General features: G+C 46.2%; 2 protein-coding genes across 2 annotated transcripts in view; both read right to left on the bottom strand.

Moving 5' to 3' along the window:
* Window positions 1-15,031: 15,031 nt before the first annotated feature.
* On the bottom strand, window positions 15,032-18,648 carry LOC145406385 (uncharacterized). The gene is made up of 3 exons (XM_080277549.1): window positions 18,277-18,648; window positions 16,211-16,562; window positions 15,032-16,035 (listed from the first exon to the last, which is right to left on the bottom strand). The coding sequence occupies exons 1-3, from the start codon at window positions 18,646-18,648 to the stop codon at window positions 15,032-15,034; spliced, it is 1,728 nt and encodes a 575-aa protein (XP_080133675.1).
* A 2,452-nt stretch (window positions 18,649-21,100) lies between these two features.
* Window positions 21,101-22,694, bottom strand: part of LOC145406386 (solute carrier family 22 member 21-like) — a 78,398-nt gene continuing 76,804 nt past the window's right edge. The window contains exon 7 of the mRNA XM_080277551.1: window positions 21,101-21,161. Within this exon, the coding sequence (XP_080133677.1) occupies window positions 21,101-21,161 (61 nt within the window). The remainder of the gene's footprint in view (window positions 21,162-22,694) is intronic.

Consider the following 22,694-nt stretch of genomic DNA (forward strand, 5'->3'; position numbering starts at 1 on the left):
TCCAAGCCTGGGGGGCAGAATCAAGGCGATCCAAACGATCGTGAAGTTTTGAAAATATCGCCTTAACCTGCCGCGTGCCGGCTATTATTAGCCCTCTGGGTTACACCAGTGCCAGCCATTTTTTGATCTTTTTTTCTTTGGCTAGAATTATAGATTTTGATGTGGAAAGTACAAATTTCGCCATTAAAATGCTCACCAAGGCTTGTAAATGAGTTTTTTTTAGTTCTACATACTCGTTTACAGGTATAGCCACTCTCTCATGCTCACCACGTGCATGAGAGAAAACCGTTTCTACATAAGGTATACTCAGGTATTTATTCTGAGAAGGTATAGCAATGTCCAGTACACTTTTCTGATCACTTATTACTTCAGCATTTATCACAATTTGCATGTCTTTCTCACTGTGAATGCATTATCTTACACTTACTTGAAGATAGATACAACTTGACTTCACTATATAGTCCTTACACTTACAAGAAAATATTTACAACTTACACTTACATGAAAATATTTACGAAATGCCTTCACTATGTGCTGCACTGGGTGAGGCACACAGGCAGATTGAGGCAGAGCGAGCGTGAGAGGAGAAGCGAGTGAGTGTATGGCCCTGACAGCCTGGGGGATGGTAAAGGAACAGTTACCTTACATGCCTGCCAATTTTTACCTGCGAATCTTGAAAATGTGGTCACAGTGAAGTTTTTTATTGTAGTCCATTTTAAAACAGCGCTGGCACTGGCCGTGGCATTATGTCAGACCTTTTTAAAATGGCACTGGCACACGGCAGATTAATAGTGAGAGCAAAGGCAGTACTTAAAATGACACCAACAAGATAAGAGACAAAGTGTGATAGGAAACTGAACTGAAGGACGATGTGGAAAGGAATCTCGTGTGTGACTAAACAAATCATCAGTATAGCTTAATTTTCAATAATATGGGTCCGTCATATAGCTTACTTGAGTTACTATGTGGACTGACAGTGGCTGACAACAGACAGAGAAGATAAGCAACTCTTAAGGCAGAAGGTGTCAGCAAGGGGGCTGTGAAAAATATTTGGAGTTATACAAGTCAGTATCCTCACTCAGGCACCAACATGTGAAAAATATTTAGAGGTTCTGGTAAACAAATTGCGGCCCTCTCTCTGGGCACCAAAATGTGAAGAATATTTAATGTATACAAGTCGCGGCACCACTATGTAGGAAATTTCTGGTATTTCCTAATAAACAACTCGTAGGTAGTTACTTTTCCCTAAAGTTGTCCTTAAGTAAATTCAAACAAGTCTCAGAGTTAGGTGAAATGTTACTTAACCTTAACTCACCTACAATAACTATTTCTCTTCTATCTCATAGCTAATCCCCCCTTGAATTGGCCAGTTTGTAAAGGTTACTTAGCTAGTGAAGAGGGAGTGATAGATAACCGATGACGATGGGCTGCTTAGTGTAACTGCTTGGGCAAACAAGCGTCTTGTAGGTGCTTATATACAACGTGCTAGCTTAACTATGTCTAGGAACAGAGTGAGTGAACGCAGCAGGCCCTAACTCCTCATCGAATTGTGGGTTGCCAACTATTAATTAATTACAGTACTAAATACAATTAGATTACATCATGATATGTACAGGGCGAATCGAACAAATTAATCTTAGTTTTAATTAAACTAAAGTTAAACCAAATATTCCCTTTAACTGTGTAAATATCTTAATTCCACATCTGCTTAACACGAAGTTCCTTTTCATCCTCGCCACGCCATCTAACGCACAGAAGGAGTGTAGGTCAGTGGAAAATTCCATATAATTACATGTATTTACAATGTATAGTTGTCCACGAGGGTTAAACGCAGTAGCATTTAATTTATCAATAACAAGAATTATTAAAGAGAATGTAATTTCTGGGTTATAAAAACCGCTTGAACAATTAACAAAGGTCTCAAGTTTTCCTCTGCTTTTAACCTGGGATAACTCATACAAAATGTAGAAAGTGCAACCGCTTTGGGAGAAAATATTTCCCACAGTTTTGGGGCTGGCGGAAAATGATACGCTGTATCATGTAATATGACCCTTAGCCAAGAGTTCCCTCCATAGTTCTCGAGAACCCTGTGCTGCGGCCCTTCTAGGTCGCGCATCCTGACCTGTTTGATCTTCACCATGCACTGGATCCGGAGTGGCTGCTAACTCAAGGGGTACCAGTTTATCAATAGTTTTTAAGCTGGTATGTCCCCTACATTTTATTTTTACGAGTCTCAGTACCCCCTCAGAATCTGGGTGTGTTGAGATCCCTTTAGCTAATGGCCACTGGGATCTTGGCTGTTCAGTCTTCACTAAGACCACCTCTCCTATGTTAATAACTGATTTGTTGCTGGCAGCCTGAGTTCCATAAAACCTTTCTCGTAGGCTCAAAAGATACTCATCGCTCCAATGTCTATTCCAATTATCCAACACCCTTTTCAGACGTTGATATCCCTCCCACAGATGTTGTCCTAAATCATTATTTTCTTTGTTAGGATCATCAATTTTTTCCTTGATATCCACACAAGGCATTGGATGGAGCTTCCTGCCATATAACATATGAGCCGGTGTTAAGGCCTCTAGTGTGTCGCTAGTGTCATCTTGATAAGTCAGGGGTCTATTATTAATCCTGGTTTTAATTTCAGTTAATACTGTTCTTAAATCTTCTCTCGCGATCTTAGTTCTGTGTAATGTTTTCCTCAGGCAGTTCTTGACAATACCAATCATTCTTTCGGTAAATCTATTTTGCCATGGAGCTCTTGGAGCTGTGAACTGCCAAATACAATTCCGGATTCCCAGTGACGACTTGACCTTTGGGTCGTTCAGTATGTTCAACAGTAAAGATGCTGCTCCAACAAAATTAATTCCGTTGTCACTTATTAACTTGCCAGGACAAGACCTTTAGCAGCAAATCTGCAAAAGACATTGAGGAATGTCTCTGAGCTTAGGTCTTCCGCTAATTCTAGATGGACTGCCCTTGTGTAGGTACAAGAAAATAAACAAATGTAAACTTTATGGGGAGTTTCCTCACCTGTAACAGTTATAGCCCCTGTGTAGTCCACTCCTGTTATATGGAAGGGCCGACTTATGTTTACCCTATCCTTCGGTAGGGCTAGTGGTCTTGGGTAGTTATAAGGTCGCTGCTCATACCTCCTACAAATGACACAGTTTTTGAGATATTTTTTAATAACCGGTCTACCCTTAGGAATCCAGTACTTTTCCCCAATTTGGGCTAAGATCTGCGGTACACCTCCATGGAGAGTGGAATCATGGGCTTCTTTTATAATAAGTTGTACAAAGCATCTGCTCCTGGGTAATAAAATGGGATGTTTGGTTTGGATGGGCAAGTCAGCCTTTACCAATCGGCCTCGACATCTTATCAGACCATTTCCGTCTAGGAACAAGCCTAAATTCTTCATCAGCTTATTCGTTTTCCCAGTGTCTTGACCTAAAAGTTTATATATTTCCCCGTAAGAATTTCTTTGTACTCTTTTCAGCCAGTATTCTAGGGGATCTAATTTCTGAAACCCCACCTTCTTATTCAAAAATTCAACAGCCAATTTAGTAGTATTTAGAAGTTGTCTTATTGACGAGAATCGGCCGATGTCAATTACTTCTGGCTCAGGCACTACAGGATCCAAGTTCACTACACTAACCTCGGCAATACTGTACTGTTTCTGCTCAGGCCAATCCTTAGTGAGTAACCATTTAGGACCTTTAAACCACAAGTTATCTTTGATCAGTCTCCTTATGGTCGAGCCTCTCGAGAGCTGATCAGCTGGATTTTGTTTGGAGGACACATGCATGAAATTAAATTTGAAAGACAGCTCTTTAATAGTCTTCACTCTATTACGGACGAAAGGAATTTTACTGTCTTCCTTTCCAATCCAGTAAAGACAAATATCACTGTCAGTCCATATGTAAATATCCTCAAACTGAGTATCAAGAGTAGTGGTTATATACCTGTCCAATTTAGTTCCTACTTCTATGGAAACCAATTCCATTTGAGGTAGGGTTCTTCCTTTAATTGGCACAACTCTGGCTTTGAACATAATAATCTTACTATCCTCTCCTGTTGCGCAATAAGCTACTGCTTCATAGGCCCTTTGAGAAGCATCACAAAATATGTGTAAGTGCGACTTCTCATTACTGTTTATTTCCCTGGGAATACATATGCTTGATGTAGTCTCAAACTCCTTTCTAATCTGTTTCCATTGTTTCACATATGTTTCACCTAATTCAGTGTCCCAGTCTAACTTTTCTCGCCAAGCCTCCCGTACTAAACATTTGCCTCTAATAACTATAGGACTGACCAATCCTAATGGGTCAAATAGTTTGGAAACCTGACTTAACAAGGACCTCTTGGTGAGAGTGACATCAGAGAACTTAATTGGTTTCAAACTTATTACATCAGCTGTTGTATCCCAGTTAAGACGTAACACATTTTGAATTTTAGGAATGTCAGAATCTGGATACTCCTCTTGTATTTTATTCCTCAAAAGCAATGACTTTGTATTCCAGCTCTGTAAAGGCAAATTTGCCTTCCCACATTCGGAATTGGCTACTTCATAAGCCTTCAAAGCTTCCGACTCTGTTTCAGCAACACCTTGCAAATTATCCATATAAAAAGCCCGCCCTCTTTCTGGGCATTTGGCATTTTCAAAATGATGCTTTAAAGTGTTGCAAATTAGGAAAGGACTAGCACAAAAGCCAATGAGCACCGATCGGAAACAGTAAACTTTCAATGGACTATCCTCATTTTGAGGATCCTGAGGCCAGAGGAATTTTGTAAATTTCCTATCCTCCTCTCTCAGTCCTATTCTGAGAAAAGCCTTACTAATGTCTGCTGTGTAAGCATAAGGTTTCTCTCTAAATCTTAGTAACACATTCCCTAACTTCTCTGTTAGTGTAGTTCCAGAGTATAGGCAATCGTTCAAGCTAGCTGATCCCATGGACGCATTACTACTACAATTGAATACTATCCTTATGGGAGTAGTTACTGAATCATTGCTTACAGCATGTTGTGGTGAGTAGTGTCCTTCTTTGTGGTTAACAGGGAATTCTACCTCTTCTATATATTTATTCTTCAATTGATCATTTATAATATCATATACGGTCAGATGTTCTGGTTTATTTCTCAACTTCCTTAGAAGAGAATTTAACTGAGCCTTAGCTGCTTGGTAATTTGCTGGTAACTCAGAATGGTTTAGTTTCCATCCTACCCAGTACTGTCCATCCTTAAATTCCACAGACTGATTATACAAGTCCACGGTTATTTTATCTTCAGGGGTTGGTTCCTCAGAGTGTATTCCTACACTGTCTAGGTCCCATAATTTATGTACAGGTTCAATATTTTCATCCAACAAGTCATTTATCTGAGTAGGTTCTAATTCTGCACCTATTCTAGCTACCATCAATGACTGTGTGGGGGTAACAAAGACTGAGTCTACTAGTTTGGCCTCTCATTTAACTTGTTTTGGAAAAGGCAACTGACCCATAATAAGGTTACCTCCTGGACTCTTGAATAACTCTACCTTATTCCATTTGAAAGTCCTATGTAGGAATCTCCCACAATAATCAGAACCAATTATCATTTTTATGGGACCCACAGTATCTGATTCCACATTCCGTTTAGCCAACTTTATCCCTGAGCTTTGTAGATGATCAGAGGTTTCCTTCAATCCCTTTATGTATATATTTGTCTCCATATTATCAGGCACAGCTGCTGCTGTACGTCATTTATATTTGCCTAATTGTATTACAGGTCTAACTAAATCAAAGGACTGAGCTTTCTTGGTTGTTAAGAATCCTGTAATGGCTAGATTTACCTTGTCAATAATAGGTAACTTTAATTTCTTCACAATGTCTGCAGAAATGAAGGTTTTCTGAGCACCCGTATCAAACAGGGTACATACTAATTGGTTTCTATTCTCAAACAATACTTTCACATCTGCTATTGGTACTGCAGCTGGCATTACTAATGGAGCATTTCCTTTTGCAATTGTCATATTGACGCTTGCAGGTTTAGGAACCAATTTTCATCCTAGGGCATAAAGCACTATGATGATGATCTTTTTTTTGCATTTAAAGCAAAGATTTAATTTAGTCTTACAGTCCGTGCAATTATGTTCGGAGTTCATACAAATTATGCAACACCCTAGTTCCTGAAGCTTTCCTACTCTAGAAGCATAATCGGGATACTGTTGACAAGATGCACTGGAATGTTGCTCACCACAAAATACACACACTTTCCTGTCCTTTACCATGGAAGGTTTTACTTCCTTAATATCCTAAGCATGTCTGTTCCTCAGCCTTTAAGGAGCTAAGGAAAGTACCTATCTTACCTGTCTTTTCATTAGGCACATCCTTAGTTTTCTCTGACTTAACTTTCCCAACCAGTTGGTTAGTGTTTTTTTTCTTTATTTCTGTCTTCTGTTTGACCTCAGTAGTTTTTAATGTTCCTTGCAAATGTTTACAGAGTTGCATCAAGCCTTCCTCAATCTCTTCACAGGAGAAATCATCCTTTAGAGACCTACCATACAAAGCATCCTTGGTTTTTGGTGATAGCTTTAAGGACACAATTCTTGAAAGCACCCAATCTGATGTCTTAATATCTTCGTGAGTACCTAAGGCCTTTAAATTACAACTTATAGTGAAATCCTAAATTTTTGCAAGGAATCAAAATCGTGTCTAGGCGTGGGTAATTCAATTAGAGCCTTCAGTAACTGAGTAATAACTTGCTCCCTGTCTTCGTAGTTTTTTCTAAGGACGGTCAAGGCCACCTCATAATTATTTTCTTCTACTGGTAATTCTTTTATCAGTTGGTATGGTGTTCCTTTGACCTGTCCTAACAGGTATGTAAGTTTACTGACTTTAGGGAGATCTGTTACGAGTATATCGTGTACCAGATATTTTAACTGGTCCCAGAAGGATTTCCAGTTCTGCTCCCCATCAAACTCTGGAAGCGTTATTTGTGGTAACACAGCTCTACTCTGCTGTGCCACAACTTGTGTTTCCGCGGCAGTCTCAGCTAATTTTGGCACTAGTGTCTTTACTACAGTTAAGTATTCTTCTAATTTACCTTCAAACTTCGTAGTTTCTGACTATAAGAGTTCATTATCATCAGCCTTTACTATAGCCGGTTTTAAAGTTAGATAACTTTCTTCATACTTACTCCATCGATCTTTCAGGATATTTAGGAGACTATTTATTTTCTCCTTGGACAGAAGTATTTCGTCCAACGACTGTTTACAATCATTTATGGCTCTAGTTACCCATCCTGCCTTACTACTAGAAGATCTTTGCAATAAAGAAACAGACTTGTTGAATGATTTCTAATTGAATAGTTTAATTATGAATTCCAACCACAAATTTACCCCAACTTAGTAATGATTTGATTATTTTAAATTTTGAAGAGGGTAGGGATTAGGTCCTCTTTGTGCAACTATCCCTCTGGGTTATTAAACCTCTAAGGTTGCATTTACCCCCCCTCTCAGTTTCGAAATATTCATTACAGCTCATCTAATTATTCATTTAATTTTGAGGAGTGTAGGGATTAGGCCTATAATTTCAACCTATCCCCCAGGGTTATTAAACCTCTAGGGTTCTGTTTCATCCCCACACTCATTTGCCAAAACACCCATATTCCCCGAGGTCAGAATTCATTACCTCAATACTCCATAGGCCCACCCATAGCTTGTACAGCATAGAACTCTCCTTTCTTATGTTCTACATAATTTATAAACTTCTGTAGAACCGCTTCCCTACCATGACGGTTCCAATGTATACCATCAGCTTTCAACATTGCTTGGAAGGGCTTGGCATTAAAATGTATGAAATCTCTCCCCAACCTGATCCGTTGCAACTTCCTGTTCACAGCTCTGCTAATTAGTTTATATGTTCCACAACAAACTGGAGAGCCATATGGCAGGTTCCTTGGCTCGAGGAGGGTTATGGCTACTGAGGATTTACAAGAGCCCTATATGGCTCCCACCACTGCTAAAATATTCTCCACCACATCATTGACCTCCACGTCCTCATGGATGTCATTTCCTCCAAGGAACAGGACAGTACGGTCATGCTTACAATCTAATACGGCATTCAGCCTTTCATCTTCAGAGAAAGCGCTTGCCTTTCATCCCGAAGCTCTATAGACACGTACGTCCACGTCTTCCACTTCAACCGAACGTGGTAGTAAACTATGTCCCACAAAAGCAACTTTAAACACATTCAATGCCTCTGCACACATCGGCACTCCTCACTCGGTCAGGGCACCAAAAATGTGAAAAATATTTGGAAGTCGGTATCCTCACTCGAGCACCAACATATGAAAAATATTTAGAGGTTCTGGTAAACAAATCGGGGCCCTCTCTCTGGGCACCAAAATGTGAAGAATATTTAATGTATACAAGCCACGGGACCGCTATGTAGGAAACTTCAGGTATTTCCTAATAAACAACTCGTAGGTCGTTACTCTTCCCTCAAGTTGTCCTTAAGTAAATTCAAACAAGTCTCATAGAGTTAGGTGAAACGTAACTTAACCTTAAATCACCTACAATAACTATTTCTCTTCTATCTCATAGCTAATCCCCCCTTGAATTGGCCAATTCGTAAAGGTTACTTAGCTAGTGAAGAGGGAGTGATCGATAACCGATGACGATGGGCTGCTTAGTGTAACTGCTTGGGCAAACAAGCGTCCTGTAGGTGCTTATATACAACGTGCTAGCTTAACTATGTCTAGGAACAGAGTGAGTGAACGCGGCAGGCCCCAACTCCTCATCGAATTGTGAGTTGCCAACTATTAATTAATTACAGTACTAAATACAGTTAAATTACATCATGATATGTACAGGGCGAATCTAACAAATTAATCTTAGTTTTAATTAAACTTAAGTTAAACCAAATATTCCCTTTAACTGTGTAAATATCTTAATTCCACATCTGCTTAACAAGATGATCCTTATCATCCTCGCCACGTCATCTAACGCGCAGACGGAGTTTAGGTCAGTGGAAAAATCCATATTATTACATGTATTTACAATGTACAGTTGACCACGAGGGTTAAACGCAGTAGCATTTAATTTATCAATTACAAGAATTATTAAAGAGAACGTAATTTCTGGGTTATAAAAACCGCTTGAACAATTAACAACGGTCTCAAGTTTCCTCTGCTTTTAACCAGGGATAACTCATACAAAATGTTGAGAGCGCAACTGCTCTGGGGGAAAATATTTCCCACAGGGGCCATCCCAAATGGCAATTGCATCTCATAGCACATGGACAGCAGATCTTCGACGATCAAGATCGCATTGGATCTACATCACCTATAAAATGACTTCAAATCAATATCTAGTTTAGTAATACAAAAATCGATCGATGGCGACACAGAGAAGACAAAAAGTATGATACAACACTGAGCAGACTGACGCATTAGCGGTTTGTATTGCCAAGATGGGAAAGATCATGACATGATGAAAAAGAAAGTGGAGAAGTGGAATAAGAGAGAGGATGAGGAAGCAAGAAAATTTAATGAGTGTTAAATGTAAACAAGTCTCTGGGTGCATGTTCGAAGTGCTTGCAACAAACCATCTTGATTTTGAATGTTAACTAACTCCGGATCCTGGTTTTATTGCCTTCCCGGGAGAGAACACGGAAAAGCCCCTCAGTTTCAGCAGCACATCTGGAGTGACAATTTGATCCAAAAGATACACTTAACCACCATCTATCCTGTATGTGAATGTCTGAGACATGCTTATGCTGCTGACATAACATTTCAGAACTGGAGGCGGTTAATAGGAATTTCATTAACACTTCAACATAACGATGCCTTTCATATTTTATCCATCATACCTCAAAGCGATTTATTCAGCTAATGGATGACGTCATACAGTGTGATGGAAAAATGGGTGACTTTGGCTCGAGACCTTCCATCTCCCTCCTGCCTTAGGGGATAGAACACGATGAAATTTCATTGGCATGATATTTTTGGAGGTGATCACGCTGTAATTAACGAAAATGTCAGATGTCGGTTGTTAGACACTGGTACTGCTATGACCACAGTAAACACCATACACTTACCACCATATAGACCTTACAAACTTCGTAACTTGTTTCACATTTTATTAATAGTACTTCATTTTCATATACCCAAGACAATAACTGTGGCTATATAACATGGGAAAGTTTAGATTTTGTGCATCCAGTGGTACAAAGTAAGGCTTTATAAAAAAAAATCTGTATACCACCATAAAACAGCAACTTGCGTTCGAGTTTAGTTTCTTGATTTTAGAACTTACTTGTACATGAAAGTCCAAGTTAGTGTGATACAATTCCGGTATATCAAAGTATTTGTAAGTAGGATTTCATTTTTTTTAACGAAAAAAAAAAGTTTGTAGACAGTTAGGGCAAAGGACCTCTAAGGACCATAACATGACAATTACACACACACACACACACACACACACACACACACACACGACTCGTGGAGAATAAATTCATGGTATTCATCCCAATACTAATTTATCTACAAGACTATGTCTAGCGAATGGTGCAAGTTAAGATAAATTAGGGTTCTTGCACATTCTTCTTGCAATTAATATGTGGCTGGAATCTAATTTCAAAAAACTAGTAGTACAGTATTGTGGATAAAAATTATAATCCTGTACGCTCATCGCGTTGGACAAGCTCAGTGTTATGTGACGAAAAGCAGACATTCCACCACTACTCATAACGCGCCCGCAAAATATCGAAAAATCTTTTTTTTTTTTTTTTTTTTTTTGATGGTCGCTCGAGAATAAATAGTGCAAAAAGAAAACAGCTCAGAAGTTAACCTCTTCACACACAAATAACCGTTACTCTGAAAAAATGACAATGCGTACTTGTGTTACCTAGGCTTTGTGGTAGGTGGGGGCGCTCACCATCCACTCACTCGATGTAGTGCTGCTCTCGGATGTCTGCCCTTTCCTCTCCTCCCTCCTTTCCTTCCTTCCTCTTCTCTTTTTCTTTACTTCATTCTTTCCTCGTCCTTCTGCCTGCGGGTGACTTTACACTCTCTCTTTTGTCTTTCCTTCATTCCTTCCTTTTTCTTCTGCCTGTGGGTGACTCTACTGTACACTGAGTGACAAGCCGAGTGGTTTCCTGTACACCAGGAAGCCATTTACTACGCCGGGTGGTAACCATGTAAACAAATTATGGAGCCTGGTGGTTTAGTGGGTAATTGCGGCCCTCCAATCGGATTGGGCCGGTGAAGGTTTGTATCTAAGGGGTGGTTTGGGTTATTGCTCACGTAATGCCACTCAGGGATGAGTGAGGCTGATCACTCTCATCTTTAATGTCAGAACCAACTTGCCTAGTCCCGGGCTCCTACGCTCCTCATGGGGCAACGTAGGACTGGATGATGATGATGTTACCTAGGCTTGCCATTCTTCCCAAAATGTAAGGTGATCAGAGTCCCGCTTTTTTTTTACGTCTGTCACGCTTATTTATTTGCGACTAAAACGTCCCCTTTTTTAGCAAATTATCTTACATGTCCCGCTTTCAGAAAATTATTGTTACATTAGATATAAGATAACCTTCTTTTATGAAACTATGATGAATTAGTAAAATTATGCATAATCCAAACCAAATGAAGTTCCGAATTATTAATACGGAATCTGTTTTACTCACTAACTGACATCATTGATCGGCTATTTACCGTACCATACGCTATGCTCGGAGTTTGTCTAAGACGTTAGTGTTTGATTAGCAGCCTCAGAGTGAGGTACAGCTCTATGTGTGTGTGTGTGTGTATATATATATATATATATATATATATATATATATATATATATATATATATATTTATATATGTAATGCTAGGTGTTTAAGGCTCGACTTCTCGTTCGTCAGACAGCTGACACGGAGAGGGGTTCTCTTTCGAGACCTGGGCTTAGGACAAATAAGAGAGAGGCAGGACACAAAAACTCCAGGCAATAACCTTACACGTGTATTACTCAGTCAGACAAGGGACAACAGCAGATGTTACAAACACAATATTTGGTTAATTACGAACATTCATACCTAGATAATTAGTATCTCACAGGATACTATGGAAGAATACACTAAAATAACATTCGGGGCGGAGTATGCAGAGGTAGTACAGTCCAAGGTCTCTGAGCGCGTGAAGGAGTTAGAGATGATGCTCACTAGGGAAGGGTGTAAGGCACTGAGATCTAATTGTGATTATGGTAGTATGAGGCGGAGTTTATTGGTAGCGTGTTCACTTTACTATTTTCTGGGGGGCAAGGGACTTTTGGTTAATCATTAATACAAACTCCACGGCTTGGGTGTTTCTCTTACTGTGATATGATGGATATTGTGCATTGGTCTTATTCACTGTCACTTTGATTCTAAATGGACTATTCACTGTTCCACCGTGTCACTGTTAGACCATTATTAATCCGATTTCACTTAAAACACTTGGTCTGGTACTACGAATGCACTTTATCACCTCGCCACTGTTATACTACACTAGGGGTGCAGTCATTGTCTCATAAGTTACTGGGCGGCGGGTGCGGTGGGGAGACAAGCCGGCTACAGCTCTGCTGGGGCAGGGGCACCGCCAGGGGTGGCCATGCCGAGAGGGCACGGGATCACGCGCAGGGACGTCTTCTCTTGTCCGGGGCTGTAGGTGGTGAAGGTACCTGTACTTTCCGGGCTGGGGACAGGAATGTGGCCCTCAGGACTGGGGCCGAACAATTGCTTGAACCTCTCGTTCAGGTTCCTGCTGGAGGTAGAGGTCCTCCGCCATCGTAGGGAGGTCCCGCCTGGGCGTTCTGGGGAGGGCCTTGGGATCCCGAGGGCTGCGGCCCCCAGAGCTATGCGGCGCCGTCAGGGAGGGGCTGCGGCACCGGTCTGCATCAGGGTCCGTCAGGTGGGTCTTCTCCAAGGCCAGTCATAGGAAGCAGAGACCGGGGGAGGCTATAGGGCCTCTCCAGTACTCCCCTACATCCTTTGCGTCGGGGTCAGGGAAATTGTCTGATGCTGGGGCAGCGGGGCTGCTCTCTGCCACTTCCGGCCGTGGAGCCTGGCTACTGGCCGTGGCTTCCCAGGGGCGCGACCACAAGGCGGTGAGGCCCGGCTACTGGCCATGGCCTGAGAGGGTGAATAACTACCAGCGAACCCAGGGACACCTTCGGAGCGGCTACCGGCTGTCTGACGAAGGCGGGAGCGGCTACTGGCCAACTCCTGCAGGAGGGGTGGAGAGCAGTTACAGGCCGACTCGGGGACAACACTTTCCGAGCGGCTACCGGCTGTCTGACGAAGGCGGGAGTGGCTGCAGGCCGACTCCTTCAGTAGGAACAAGGAGCAGCTACAGGCCGACTCAGGGGTAACGCCTTCGAAGTGGCTACCAGCTGTCTGATGAAGGTGGGAGCGGCTACAGGCCGACTACTTCAGGAGGGGGTGTGGAGCAACTACAGGCCGTCTCTGGAAGGACACCTTCTGACGAAGGCGGGAGTGACTACAGGCCATCTCCCTGTTACCCTCAGGTTGGCTACTGGCTGATTCCTTAGTGAGTGGTGGGTGGCTATTGGCCATCCCAAGAGGGAAGACACCTTCAGAGAGGCTACTGGCCGACTCCTGAAGAAGGCGGGAGTGGCTACAGGCTGACTCCTTAGGGGCGCTGGCAGGCGCTGGACAGACAGCTCCATCCCGAGATTGGTTGGTGGAAACTCACCCAGAGGGTAGTGCAGGATTCCTGCTATGGTGACGGTGGGAGGGCTCCGAGTCATAGGGGTGTACGGCCCAGGCTGACTTGGGCCGTTGTCACACCGAGTCTCAGTGCACCGCTACTGCTCCTCCGTGGGGTCCTTGTGGGGGTGTCTGGGAGTTCACAGGGGCACTATGCTGAATTCGTGGTGGAGGTGGTTGGGCGTTCCAAGGGACACTATGCTGTATTTTACCACCGTCCGCTTGGAAAAAGTCACGTCCCCATGACTGGAGGCGATAGACGTGAGTATCATGGGTGGCGTACACGGGCTGGAGATTTATGAAGAGGGCTCGCCAGGTAGTAGTGGTGAGGTTTTCATCCTTCTCCACATCACATGTGAGGTAGAGGGTTGTAGGTGGCGGTGGATGAGCGGAGGAGGTGGAGTAGGTGGTGTGGTCCTCGGCCCCTGTGGTTTCGACTGAGGGTAGGTGCCCATACGGCCCATCGGATTCTCATTGTTGTGGTTGTTGCCAGTGGTGTGATGTGGTGCTGAATGCTGGACACCAAGGGTAGGAGACATGTTTTATGCCGGGGTAATGCGGCACAGGGTCTCTGGGGAGTACAGGTGGCTTGGATTTGGGCTTGGTGTAGCATGACAGTGTGAAGTTGAGGTGAAGCGGGTGGGGTGGGAGAGTGGGTGTATTGGGCGGGTGGGCATGAGAGGTGGCCAGAGTGGGTGGTTGTAGTTTTGAGGGTCGGTGTGGGTGAGGAAGTGGGTGTGCGGGGTGGGTGGGGGCAGAAGGTGCGTGCTTTTGGGTGCGGGGTTGGTGAGGCGGGGTGTGGGGAGGTAGGAGTGGGGGTGTGGTGGGTTGGAGGAGGCGGCGGTGGGCGAGAGTGGTGGTGGTGGTGTGTTGGCATGGGCGGGACATGTGGTGCTGGGCGTAGGGGATGGGGCAGCAGGATGAGGTGGTGGCGGAGAGTGGTGGGAGGTTGGTGGTGCAGGTAAGCTGTCAGGTGAGGTGTGAGGTGGGGTGGCAGCCGGCGAGGCGGAGGTGGTAGGAGGGGTGGAGGGGAAGGGGGAGGGGGAGGAGGAGATGTAGCACTCGTAGGCAGGAGGGGGGGGCTGTGCTGGGGCAGGAGGAGGGACAGGGTGTAGGGCTGGGGCAGTAGGAGCAGGAGCATGGAAGGGACGTACATGGCGGTTTTGGAGAGTGCGAGGGGCGCCGTGGTAATCAACGGTAACTTGATAGGGGTTGGGGATGTGGGTGATAGTGTGGGGCCCTGTGAAGCGGGGTGCGAGCTTGTGAGGGGTGGGGAGTTGAGCGATGATGACGGTGTCGCCAGATCAGTAGGGGCTGGATGCTGTGTCGGGGCTGAGGTCCAAGTTATTTCTAAGGTGTGTCAAATGGCGCTTGAGGTGGTGTAGCGGGTCTGTTGCGGGAGCAGAGGTGGATGGTTGCCAGAGCTGCCGAAGGGGCAGTAGGAAGGGTGTCTCACTGAGAATCCGCTCATATGGCAAAACTCCGTCTTCTCTGGGGCAGGAGTTGATGCCCCATTGGACAATTTTTACTTGGGCAGGCCAGTTGTCGTCTTCAGTGGCTTCTATGCATGTGTGGAGTTGATTCATGAGGGTACAATGGCTGCTCTCGCACACTGCATTTCCCTGTGGCCAGTAGGGGGAGGAGTGGGAGATGTTATATCCGAAAATTTTGGTGAGTTCCTCCCAGACTTTCCTGGTGAACTCGGGTGCATTATCCGAGTGGATGGCTTGGGGAATGCCAAAGTAGGGAAAGACGTGTTGGAGGGCATCAGCTACTGTGACAGCGTGATGTTCCTTGGCTGGGCAGGCCACAACGAACTTTGAATAAGTGTCCACGAACGTGATTATGTACTTGTAACCCAATTTTGGGGACAGAGGCCCTACCACGTCGATTGCTAGGAGCTGCCAGGGTTTGTGGGTGGTGATGCGGCCCGATAGTCCTGCGGTACGGGTGATGTCTTTTCCGAGCGCACAGGCACGGCAGCTTTGAATAATTTCCTTGGCAAAGGCGGAGGGGTTGGGTGCCCAGTATGCGTCGTTGAACACTTGCAGCAACTTTTTGGTACCCAGATGGATGCCGTTATGGGTGTGAAGGTGGCGTAAGGCATCGAGAGTGGTGTCAGGGGCCAGGAGGATATGACCAGGGGGGGTTAGGAGGTGGTCGCCCTGCCGGTATAGTGAACAAGTGGGGAGGAATCCATGGGGGTCGCTCCTTGCAGTGCCACTGCTGCAGGAAGTCTGTTTCTGGCTGGACGGCGTGGATGGGGAGCCGGGAGAGGGCGTCCGCGTTGGTATGGAGCTTGCCTGGTCTGTAGGAGATTTCATAATTGAATTCTTCTAGGGCCTCACTCCATCTGATGAGTTGGTCATTGTGGGAGTCTGATTGTCTTAACCACTGAAGGGATTGGTGGTCCGTGATGATGGTGACCTGGGTCCCGGAGAGGTATGCCCTGAAGTGTTGGAGAGCCCATATTATGCCTAAACATTCTCGCTTGGTCATGGCGTAATTTTTCTCTGCCTGATTCAGGGTACAGCTGGCACAGGCAATGATATGCTCACAGCCCTCCTGGACTTGGGCCAACACAGCACCTATGGTGGAGAGGGAGACATTGATGTAGAGGCAGAAGGGGAGGGCATAATCAGGAAAAGCCACGATGGGGGCGGAGATGAGTTTGTCTTTTAGCTGCTGGAAAGCAGCTCGTCTCTCGTCCATCCAGAGGAATGGTTCCCCTTTTTGGGTTAGGTCATGGAAAAGTTTGGCGATGTGGGCAAACCCCTTTACGAAACGGCGGTAGTAGGATGTCAAGCCTAGGAAGGCTCGGATGCCGTGGACGTCCTATGGTGGGGATATGACCACAATGGCGTGGAGCTTGTCGGGGTCTGGGGAGATTCCTGCCTGGGAAATAACATGTCCCAGGAACGAGACGGTCCGAGCAGCCAGGACGCACTTAGAGGGCCGGAGTTTGATGCCTGCCTGATGAATTCTGGTAAAAACTCGGCGGAGGCGCTGCAGGTGGTCGGCCCAGGTTCGGCTGAAGACGATGACGTCATCTAAGTACACCAGGCATATTTCCCATGTGAGGCTGTTGAGGACAGATTTCATTAACCTGGAGAAGGTGGCAGGGGCATTGCAGAGACCGAACAGCAAGACATTAAACTTGTAATGTTTGCCATTACTTTTCGAGAAGGCCGTTTTGCCCCGGTCTTCCTGTCACACAGGGACTTGCCAATATCCAGACTGGAGGTCCAGGGTGGAGAACCAGGATGCTCCATACAGGGAATCCAAGGAATCGTCGATTTGAGGGAGTAGAGTGGCATCTTTGATGGTTATGTCGTTAAGGCGGCAGTAGTCGATGCAGAAACGCATTGTGCCGTCCTTCTTTTCCACTAGGAGGACAGGGGAGGACCAGGGGATGGTGGAGGGGAAAATGATGCCTGCTTCTATCATTTCTTGTACTCGGCGGTCCTCCTCTTCCCGCTATCTAGGGTTCTTCTATCGGGAGGGTTGTCAAATTGGTGGGCCTGTCATATGAAACTCATGCGACAGGTATGTGGTATGTCCTATGTCTGCTGGCCCTGCCACGAACAGATCCTGGAAATCCAGGAGAAGGCGGCGTAGGGTGTCTGACTGATGAGCAGAGAGATGGTCAGGAATGGGTGGCAGGGGGGCAGGGGAGTGGGAGGGGGAAGGGGCACAGGGCTCGGCTTCTTCCATCTCTCCGATTATGAGCCCTTTCGGGAGGGTGAGGGGTGAAAGGGCAAGGTTCGCGATGCAGACTGCCATGCGATGTGGGGGGAGGAAAGTTGGAGACAAAGGCAGGTCGAGAGGGCTCCCAGCGGTAGGAGGGGGGAGAATAAGACAGAGGGGCCGGAGGGCCAGTTGAGGGGCACCCGGGCCTCATGATGAGGGGGAATGGTAACAGCGGCAGCAACGGTGGTGGGAAAAGAGGGAGGAGTGGTAGTGGGAGGGGGCATGGGAGGGGGGGAGGAGGGGGCAAGGGAGGGAGGGAGGGGGCGAGTCTTCTGGCTGGGGCCGTGGTGTACAGGTGCAAATGGCCCAGGTGGGGTTGGGTGGGGCACGGAACTAGAGCTGTCGGTAGTGGCAATCTATGTGGCCCCTAGCTTCTGTAGCAAGTCCAGTCCTAAGTACCCATCATAGTTCCAGCAGGAAGAGTTAAAAATTATAAACTGGTGTTGGGTTGACACCGGCTGGTGGGTGTCAACCCTTAGGGCCCACGTCTCCCCATGGATGGGCAGGGGGCCATCCCCTGCATCCACAAGGTGAGTGACTGTGGGGCAGAGCAGGCCAAAGGTCGATCTGTGGTGGGAGAAGTACTGGCTGTAAAGGCAGGATCTGGCCACTCCCATATCAACCAGAAGTCTGGCTTTTACCCCATTCAGTTTCATCTTGTGGTACACTGGGGGGCGGTACTTGGGGGTAATGGCCCCCACCACCATGGGATGGTGCGGGGGCGGGCCTAAAAATCCAGCTGTCTGGGGCCTCCTTCTTCCTGCTCCTGCTCCTGTTCCCCAGTATTGGTCTCCTCTACAAGTGCCAGTTCGTCTTCTGTGGCCTCGTCCTCCAGAGAGGACACTTTGCATGAACCTGGGGTAGTGGGCTTGCGGCGTGCAGCCTTTAACTGGTCCCGAATGTCATGCAGTGGGTACCTGGAGCTGCAGGCTGTAAACTCCCAGGGATTCACCAAAATCATGTTAGGGTTTTCCCTGTGAGCGGGGCACCGGCGCGTGGGGTGTGCCCTAGGCGGGCTCGGTGGTGGGATGGGGCTGGTGAGAGGCATGGGTGGACGTGGCTTAACTGGGGGAGCCGGAGTCTGAGTGGGAAACTTTTTCACCACATTGATCTGCTGGGGTGTCGGCCGGATGGTCAGGAGGCGTCGTATTAACTGGATGTCTTTATCCATTTCCCCAGTCAGGTCATGGATAGTGAAGTGTTCTTTTAAAACATTGGGAGCACTCTCAGGGGAGTGTTAAAAGTATGCTGTTCCCGGGTTTCCTCATCTGCCTCCGGGTAGGCAGCAGTGACCAGGTGTCTGGCCTGAATTAAGGTATCGTCTAGATTCCCGTCAAACGTAAGACTATCCATTTGGGATAGTGACACCACTTTCCCTAGTGATGGGGTGATGGCCTGCATCACAAATTTTGTGATGTTCTGCCAGGTGAGCTCCAGAACGACTTTCAGTGCTATGTTCGCCGTCACTTTGCCCAGGAGTGGGAGCATGACTGCGATTTTTTGTTGGTCATTATCAAAACCAATATCTAGTAAAGGTTTGATGATCGCCAGATGTGTGTGAACATCATACTGGTCGGGGTCCAACTTGGGCAATTGCACGTGTGGTTTAGTTGCCATTTTGCTGGTATTTCCTTACTACCTCTCTTGTATGCCCGGGTCAAGAACCACCGCTGTCCACCAGTATAATGCTAGGTGTTTAAGGCTCGACTTCTCGTTCGTCAGATACCTAACACGGAGCGGGGTTCTTTTTCAAGACCGGGGCTTAGGACAAATAAGAGAGAGGCAAGACACAAAAACTCCAGGCAATAACCTTACACGTGTATTACTCAATCAGACAAGGGACAACAGCAGATGTTACAAACACAATATTTAGTTAATTACGAACACTTATACCTAGATAATTAGTATCTCACAGGATACTATGGAAGAATACACTAAAATAACATTTGAGGCGAAGTATGCAGAGGTAGTACAGTCCAAGGTCTCTGAGCGCGCGGAGGAGTTAGAGATGAGGCTCACTAGGGGAGGGTGTAAGGCACTGGGGTCTAATTGTGATTATGGTAGTATGAGGCGGAGCTTATTGGTAGTGTGTTCACTTTACTATTTTCTGGGGGGCAAGGGACTTTTGGTTAATCATTAATACAAACTCTACGGCTTGGGTGTTTCTCTTACTGTGATATGATGGGTATTGTGCATTGGTCTTATTCACTGTCACTTTGATTCTATATGGACTATTCACTGTTCCACCTTGTCACTGTTAGACCATAATTATTCCAATTTCACTTAAAACACTTGGTCTAGTACTACGAATGCACTTTATCGCCTTGCCACTGTTATACTACACTAGGGGTGCAGTCACTGTCTCATGGGTCACTGGATGGCGGGTGCGGCGGTGAGACAAGCCGGCTACAGCTCTGCTGGGGCAGGGGCACCGCCAGGGGAGGCCGTGCTTAGAGAGCATGGGATCATGGCAGGGGCGTCATCTCTCATCCGGGGCTGGAGGTGGCGAAGGGGCCCGTACTTTCTGGGCTGGGGACTGGAGTGCAGCCCTCAGGACTGGGGCTGAACAACTGCCTGAACGTCTCGTTCAGGTTCCTGCCGGAGGTAGAGGTTCTCTGCTGTTGAGGCGTAGGGAGGTCCCGCCCGGGCGTTCTGGGGAGGGCCTGGGGTTCCCAAGGGGTGCGACCCCTAGAGCTAGGCGGTGCGGTCAGGGAGGGGCTGCGGCACTGGTCTGCATCAGGGTCCGTCAGGTGGGTCTTCTCCAGGGCCAGTCTTAGGGAGCAGAGACCAGGGGAGACTATAGGGCCTCTCCAGTACTCCCCTACGTCCTCTGCGTCGGGGGTCAGGGAACTCATCTCAAGTGGGGCGACAGGGCTGCTCTCTGCTGCTTCTGGCCGTGGGGCCCAGCTACTGGCCATGGCTTCCCAGGGGCGTGACCACAAGGTGCCGAGGGCCGGCTACTGGCAGTGGCCTGAGACGGTGAATAACTACCAGTAAACCCAGGGACACTTCGGAGTGGCTACCAGCCGTCTGATGTAGGCGGAAGCGGCTACAGGCCGACTCCTGCAGGAGGGGTGGAGAGCAGCTACAGGCCGACTCCGGGAGAACACCAGAGCAGCTACCGGCCGTCTGACGAAGGCGGGAGTGGCTGCAGGCCGACTCTTTCAGTAGGAGCGAGGAGCGGCTACAGGCCGACTCAGGGGCAACGCCTTCGAAGTGGCTACTGGCCATCTGATGAAGGTGGGAGCGGCAACAGGCCGACTCCTAGAGGAGGGGATGTGGAGCAACTACAGGCTGTCTCCGGAAGGACACCTTCTGAAGAAGGCGGGAGCGACTACAGGCCATCTCCTTGTTACCCTCAGGTTGGCTACTGGCAGATTCCTTAGCGAGGAGCAGGTGGCTACTGGCCGTCCCAAGAGGGAAGACACCTTCTGAGAGGCTACTGGCCGACTCCTGAAGAAGGCGGGAGTGGCTGCAGGCTGACTCCTTCGGGGCGCTGGCAGGAGCTGGACAGACAGCTCCACCCCGAGGTTGGTTGGTGGAAACTCGCCCGGAAGGTAGTGCAGGATTCCTGCTATGGCGACGGCGGGAGGGCTCCGAGTCATAGGGGCGTACTGCCCGGGCTAACTTGGGCCATTGTCGCACCGAGTCTCGGTGCGCCGGTGCTGCTCCTCAGTGGGGTCCCTGTGGGAGTGTCTGGGAGTTCACGGGGACACTATACTGAATTCCTGGTGGAGATGGTTGGGCGTTCCACGGGACACTATGCTGTTTTTCTATATATATATATATATATATATATATATATATATATATATATATACACACACACACACACACACACACACAAGTCACAATGTCCCGCTTTTAGCTCAGTAAATCTGGTCACTTTACCAAAATGGCTTCTATAATCCCACTCTTGAAGACAGGTTCCGGCATCCCTTTCTGCCAATAATTGTCTCGAGAAAATGAAAAGGGAAAAATGTGTAAGCTGCACGAACATTGATGGAAAATGAAAGTATGCTTAACCTCGTTTCAAAGGACGATACAAGGAGCAATAAAATGACCAAGGTGAGACACAGAAGCCCAGTTTACCTCTGGTCGGAACATTCAGGTGGTCGACCAATGGCTTAAAAAAAGAGTGAAGTATCTTTTTTGAAGGTCATCCCTCTCACTCTTTGCATAAGATTTCCACCATTGTTTGTACTGTGCATGCATATTTTGTTTAATTGACAAGGAAGTATTACACTTGTGTTCAATCGACCTATACATGTGATTCATGTTTTTTTCATTATTTATAAAGTTGATTGCATCTTCTATATTACTTTGGTGATTCATCTTGGTAACCCAAACAAAGTACGAAAGATCAATGACTGGGTGGGACAGTAATTCTTCGTAAAGCATGAGTGGTATGACAAAAAGTTAATGTCACTTCTAGATGCACGTATATCAAGGCTTTCATTCTATTAACCCCATAGCCATAAATAGCCCTCTCCAAACTTAATGAAATGATCTAGTGGCAGATGTAAAGAAACACAGTGTAACTGTGTTAGTTGTTACTTGCGGCAATGTCCAACAAGTCAATGAGTGGCCATCATTCATCTTCTAGTGGATTTGTTAAAAAGAAGCCTTTGGAGACAAAAGTTGTACCATATTTGGTAAATTGACATGGAGAATCCAAATCTATCATCAGCTGACACCTGAGGTGGCCCCATCTAGCGACAACTTGGGTAATAGTGTGTATATAAAGAGTGTCTTTACTCCCACTGAGCTCTCTAGTAACACATATTGAAAGTGACTTTTTTCCTCGGGACTTTTTAAGTTTATTAGTAGACTAAACACTTCGTTGAAATAAAGAAGAGGAATTTTTGTTTTATTCCTGATACTTAACACCGAATAAATAAACAATAATTCTCTATAGAGCAGTATATGGCAGTCCCATCTGTGTCCTGATTAGCTAGCTATTATGACGTCACTAGTTCCGCCCCCTTACCACACGTCACATGGCGGGAAGACGGTTTGTTTGTGTTAACATTCTATATTTGTAGCAATGGTGTGTTGTAATGTCGCAACATGCGCAAATAATTTGAAAAACTGAGATTTTGAGAAGGAAGTTTGTATCTTTTCATGTATTTCTGCGAAACCAACACCCTGTTACGAAAGTGGCTAGATGCCTGCAAAATAAAGAATCTGTTTCACGTCAAGCAAGTAAAACCATGG

Source organism: Coenobita brevimanus, chromosome 70 (assembly GCF_032717465.1).
Source record: "Coenobita brevimanus isolate Jiangsu-jjx chromosome 70, ASM3271746v2, whole genome shotgun sequence".
Classification (NCBI taxonomy): Eukaryota; Metazoa; Arthropoda; class Malacostraca; order Decapoda; family Coenobitidae; genus Coenobita; species Coenobita brevimanus.

Excerpts from the sequence above, each read along its gene's own strand:
- LOC145406385 (XM_080277549.1), bottom strand. The coding sequence starts at position 18,648 with ATGGATAAAGACATCCAGTTAATACGACGCCTCCTGACCATCCGGCCG. Across the intron at positions 16,563-18,276 it reads CAGAAGACGAACTGGCACTT|GACGTCCACGGCATCCGAGC; the intron begins GTAGAGGAGACC and ends TCCCCACCATAG. Across the intron at positions 16,036-16,210 it reads CGCCATGACCAAGCGAGAAT|ACCAGGCAAGCTCCATACCA; the intron begins GTTTAGGCATAA and ends AATCTCCTACAG.